The sequence below is a fragment of the Aspergillus sydowii genome, assembly GCF_001890705.1.
Source record: "Aspergillus sydowii CBS 593.65 unplaced genomic scaffold ASPSYscaffold_22, whole genome shotgun sequence".
Lineage (NCBI taxonomy): Eukaryota > Fungi > Ascomycota > Eurotiomycetes > Eurotiales > Aspergillaceae > Aspergillus > Aspergillus sydowii.
The window spans coordinates 60474-64100 of NW_024467880.1; the positions used below are offsets into that span (position 1 = coordinate 60474).

At 50.3% G+C, this 3627-nt stretch overlaps 5 protein-coding genes across 5 annotated transcripts in view; 4 read left to right on the top strand and 1 right to left on the bottom strand.

The window, feature by feature from the left end:
- Positions 1-360, bottom strand: part of ASPSYDRAFT_708851 (uncharacterized protein) — a 904-nt gene extending 544 nt beyond the window's left edge. Inside the window, exons 1-2 of the mRNA XM_040850542.1 lie at positions 203-360; positions 36-141 (exon numbers count right to left, since the gene is read on the bottom strand). Of these exons, the coding sequence (XP_040696046.1) occupies positions 36-83 (48 nt within the window). The 5' untranslated portion in view covers positions 84-141; positions 203-360. The remainder of the gene's footprint in view (positions 1-35; positions 142-202) is intronic.
- Positions 361-577: 217 nt separating this feature from the next.
- On the top strand, positions 578-1207 carry ASPSYDRAFT_164915 (uncharacterized protein; the record flags this gene model as incomplete). The annotated part of the gene is made up of 1 exon (XM_040843300.1): positions 578-1207. The coding sequence occupies one exon, from the start codon at positions 578-580 to the stop codon at positions 1205-1207; it is 630 nt and encodes a 209-aa protein (XP_040696047.1).
- ASPSYDRAFT_52102 (uncharacterized protein) lies at positions 1079-2079 on the top strand (the record flags this gene model as incomplete). The annotated part of the gene is made up of 2 exons (XM_040848430.1): positions 1079-1508; positions 1573-2079. Coding segments are annotated over exons 1-2 (417 nt in total), but the record flags the coding sequence as incomplete, so codon positions are not given.
- Positions 2080-2081: 2 nt separating this feature from the next.
- Positions 2082-3523, top strand: ASPSYDRAFT_709140 (uncharacterized protein). The gene is made up of 5 exons (XM_040850544.1): positions 2082-2464; positions 2625-2735; positions 2805-2896; positions 2996-3048; positions 3110-3523. Exons 1-5 carry the CDS (start codon positions 2300-2302, stop codon positions 3250-3252), a joined length of 564 nt encoding a protein of 187 aa, XP_040696049.1. The 5' UTR covers positions 2082-2299; the 3' UTR covers positions 3253-3523.
- Positions 3524-3564: 41 nt separating this feature from the next.
- The window catches only part of ASPSYDRAFT_52110 (uncharacterized protein), a 999-nt gene continuing 936 nt past the window's right edge, over positions 3565-3627 (top strand). Inside the window, exon 1 of the mRNA XM_040848431.1 lies at positions 3565-3627. This exon is cut by the window's right edge and continues 487 nt beyond it. The gene's annotated coding sequence lies outside the window, so the exon portion shown is untranslated.

The window sequence follows — 3627 nt, forward strand, 5'->3', positions numbered from 1 at the left end:
TTTCGCAGCTCAACAGCGTTTCCTACAGTACATACCAAGTCGGCGATGGCATCAACAAGCTCGAGCGGCAACTGGCTTAGCATGTTTCATTATGTGGTGGCGCGAGGCTGTCTCAGTCACGAATCAATTATGCTGGGGGTCCTTCTTATAGATCAGAATAGAATGCCCTGCTACCATTTTTGTCGCATTCTGGGACTCCCACCGTTTGAATAGGGCATAAACGCCACTTCCCCGGGGTCCCCGGGGTTCCACAACGCAGCTGAAGCTGACCTGCCCAGTGGTAGTGAAGACTATCAACTTCTGAATCTGAGGGCATTGCACCTGACGATCTGGATATCCACGCAGCGTGGCGATGGCAAGCAGCTTGGCTATCGATCGCGGGGGTAAGAGCCGGGTAGGAGCGAGTTTTGTGGGCCTTCCACTCTATATGCTTGAGCAGTTTCGACTCTACATAAACTCAACAGCTGTCATCAGTCCCAATATCAGAGGCCTTCTCCATCAGAAACAGTTACCGTACTGGGAAAACTTGAAGAACGACGGCTGGTTCGATCGCGAATTGCTTGCTTGAGTCGGCACCATGTCCCATCCTGCTGAACGTCCGGCAAACCCGGTCGTGCCGTCGACTCAGCTCCAAGAATCCCACCCGAGCATCCTCTCTGAGTGTTCAGGTTCAGAGTCCGATCCAACCTCATCGACGTCGGAATGCCCCTGCTGCCGGCTGCCACCCGTTCCCGAGCCCTCTACGCTCGGCGAGGCTATCCCGCAACTGGACCTGAATAACTCCGCCGCGCTGGGGGAACGATTTTTGAAGTCATTGGCGATTCAGCCCGCGATGGGATCCACGGCCCAAGCCGTCGCTGTGGTTCCTCGAGACCGGCGAGCCGCGGGACATTACCTGCTGATCGACCTGCTTTGCCATCGGTTGTTCTCCACATTCAAGCATCAGGGAGGCATTCGGAACTTTAGCGTATACTATTATAAACGTTTTATCCCTGGCGATACTCTAACTGTGGTGGCCCGACGGGTGTTTCGAAGTCAGTTGAGCTGGCTAGAAGCAACAGTGGCCAGAGACAGCGTTTTAGTGGCCACTGCAACGGCGCTATACGACGCTGCTGGCCTAGAACCGGAGGAATCCGCTGAGAAACTTTTCACTGGTTTTGACGGTGTACATCCTTGCGCTGTTTCTGACGATCGTGATCTGTGGTAGACTTCTTTCTTGCTACTTGGCTGCTCAGATCGAAGGTTTTCGCATATCACAACATGATGAATGTTCTTAACGGGGTGCAACGAATAAATCTGCTGTCCTCGCTAATCCAACTGCTTTATTCTAGAGTTGAGATAATGCGGCGACCTTTGAAACCAAAGGAGTTTAGCTATGGTCCCATGTTGTGAATCAAGGCTCGATCAAGTACAGAATAAAGCTTTGTATGCGGAATCGACTGCGAATCGATCTACGTTTATCTTGTATATCAACCCTTGTGTCTTCAGATTCACCAAATCGCATCAGCCTGCTTGGGTGAGATTTACGGTCTGTTGCCCCGAGGGTTAGATCCAGGACTGATTCATACTTACAGGAATTATGCGGTGGATTAACTGTACATAGGATCCAAATGCAGGGAGCAGATACCAGCTCTGCAGAGGCCCAGGTGTGTGGACTTCCTACCACTTCAGCTGCGGTGCTCGACAAGCGCGATCGTAAACGCGTCGGCCAAATGGGGAAATGTGTGCCGCCCGTCCGGCATTCATTTCACGCAACGCGACATGAAGGGGTCATGTTGCCCGGGCATCGTTTTATTTTTCCTGAGGACCGACAGGGCCAACCCACTTTGACTTGCCGAATTGAAAAGGAATCGCCCGGTTAATTATCACCTTTTTCCAAGAAGATTCGGTAATGGCCTGATGCTTGACTGCCGTCTCGCCGTAGCGTCGCGTACCTAACGAAAGTCTACATACCAGTGGGCGCACACACAACCGTTTGTGTCAATCGGCAGACGGTTGCGGTTCAGAATAGCGTCCAGAATAACCGGGCATTTCTGACGGCCGGTCTCTGTCTCACTCTATCTTGCCCGGGCAATGGCCAAGGCCGTATTGGTAAAGGTGATCGGGCATGTTTACCCAGGTATCTGGAATGCCATCTACACGATATTCTCCTTTCCTTCTTTTGACTTATTGCGTTTGGTTGGGCTTTCCTTCCCAGCGACGCATGCTACTAGTAAGAAAAGAGGCTGTTCTTAAGTAGAAACAGACTACTCTCTAGTCATTCCGAAGCAGAACCCCGACCCACCTGGAATCATTGAAGATGCCCCAAGACCGCACAAAACTAGACCAGTACCACCTGATCACTGCGATGACCGGTTATCGTGCCGAAACATGGTCACGAAGATATGCCGCCATTCTTTTTTTTTTTTCCTTTTTTCTTTTTCTTTTCTTCTTTAAACAATTTGACCAATATCATCATGATAAGGTTTGAAGCCCCTAGCAACGGGAATTTCGAACCCTGGTCATTTTCTTCCATCCCCATCATAAATTTTTATCGGCCCTCCAATTCGCGGTGGTCTTCTCAACGAGACCACCCGGTCATCGTAGTCAGTTGACATAACATGTGAGCTGATCCTTTTCTACAGTCTGCTCTCGCCCGGATTTCTCGTTGTAGCTCTGGCAAGCAGAAACCACTTAGCAGCTGCCCTTCGTTTCACCAGCGTGGCCCGATCTCCGTAGAACTCGTCGTGTTGACTGTTTGCAACCGTCCCTTGCCCTTGGTCAACTCGCTCCACTCGGGTTCCCACATTGACCGGTCGTCGTAGCATCTTCGACCCCGACCCGTGACGAGCAAAGAAACCATGCAACCCTGTTGTTGGTTATTCGGCAGGTCATATATCTTATATGTACAGAGTAGGTAAGCATAGAAAGCAGGGGATACGTCCGCCGATCGTGGCTTCAACCATGTTCGATTTCCTGGACCCGCGAGATAGTGCCACTAATCCGTTTTGGGAAGTTTCGAGTTCGGGTTCATCTCAGAACTCCAATGCGTCAAAATAAACTACGACTGTGAATTCGACCATAATTCGCCGGTGCAGGAAGAATGAGGCTTACTATTTCCATCCGGCAGTTTCTGCTCATCCCATTACTTTTTATTACGCAATAATGCAATATAACCCCTTCAGGGAGAGGGTGATGTGTCCAAGTACTTCCCGTCGATGGAAGCAAGATATAAATATATATACGATTATCGTCATCGTCGCTGCGGACTAGCAGAGCGCATGGTACACCTTTCTCCTCGATTCAATGCCAGAGGCCGAAATCACATCTCATCGACTTGTATGTTGGTTCTAATTTATTTATACTACAAAGTTGGTGTTCAGTGCCTGATATGACATACGCGCGAATGACTTCGCTCAGCCGGTCAATTGGGCAATGCGGGTGGGTGAATTTCGTAATTCTTCGCAGGGGTTAGATGAGGGGCGGTAGCAACCGTCATCTTACATCTTGTTTCCGTCTCACCTGATCGGTATTTGGTTCGTGCCCGTGCCAAGCAAGGTATCATTATGTAAGCTGGCCGTCCAATTGGCTGGCTCGCGCGTCGCTATCAAACATTCACTTCGACCCAGACGCGTTCCAACGGGCAAT

What these genes read in the sequence shown, in the direction of transcription:
- ASPSYDRAFT_709140 (XM_040850544.1), top strand. Translation starts at nt 2,300, where the DNA reads ATGCCCCAAGACCGCACAAAACTAGACCAGTACCACCTGATCACTGCG. An exon ending in ACCAATATCATCATGATAAG is followed by an intron (nt 2,465 to 2,624) that starts GTTTGAAGCCCC and finishes CCTTTTCTACAG; the next exon opens with TCTGCTCTCGCCCGGATTTC. An exon ending in CGTCAAAATAAACTACGACT is followed by an intron (nt 3,049 to 3,109) that starts GTGAATTCGACC and finishes TCCATCCGGCAG; the next exon opens with TTTCTGCTCATCCCATTACT.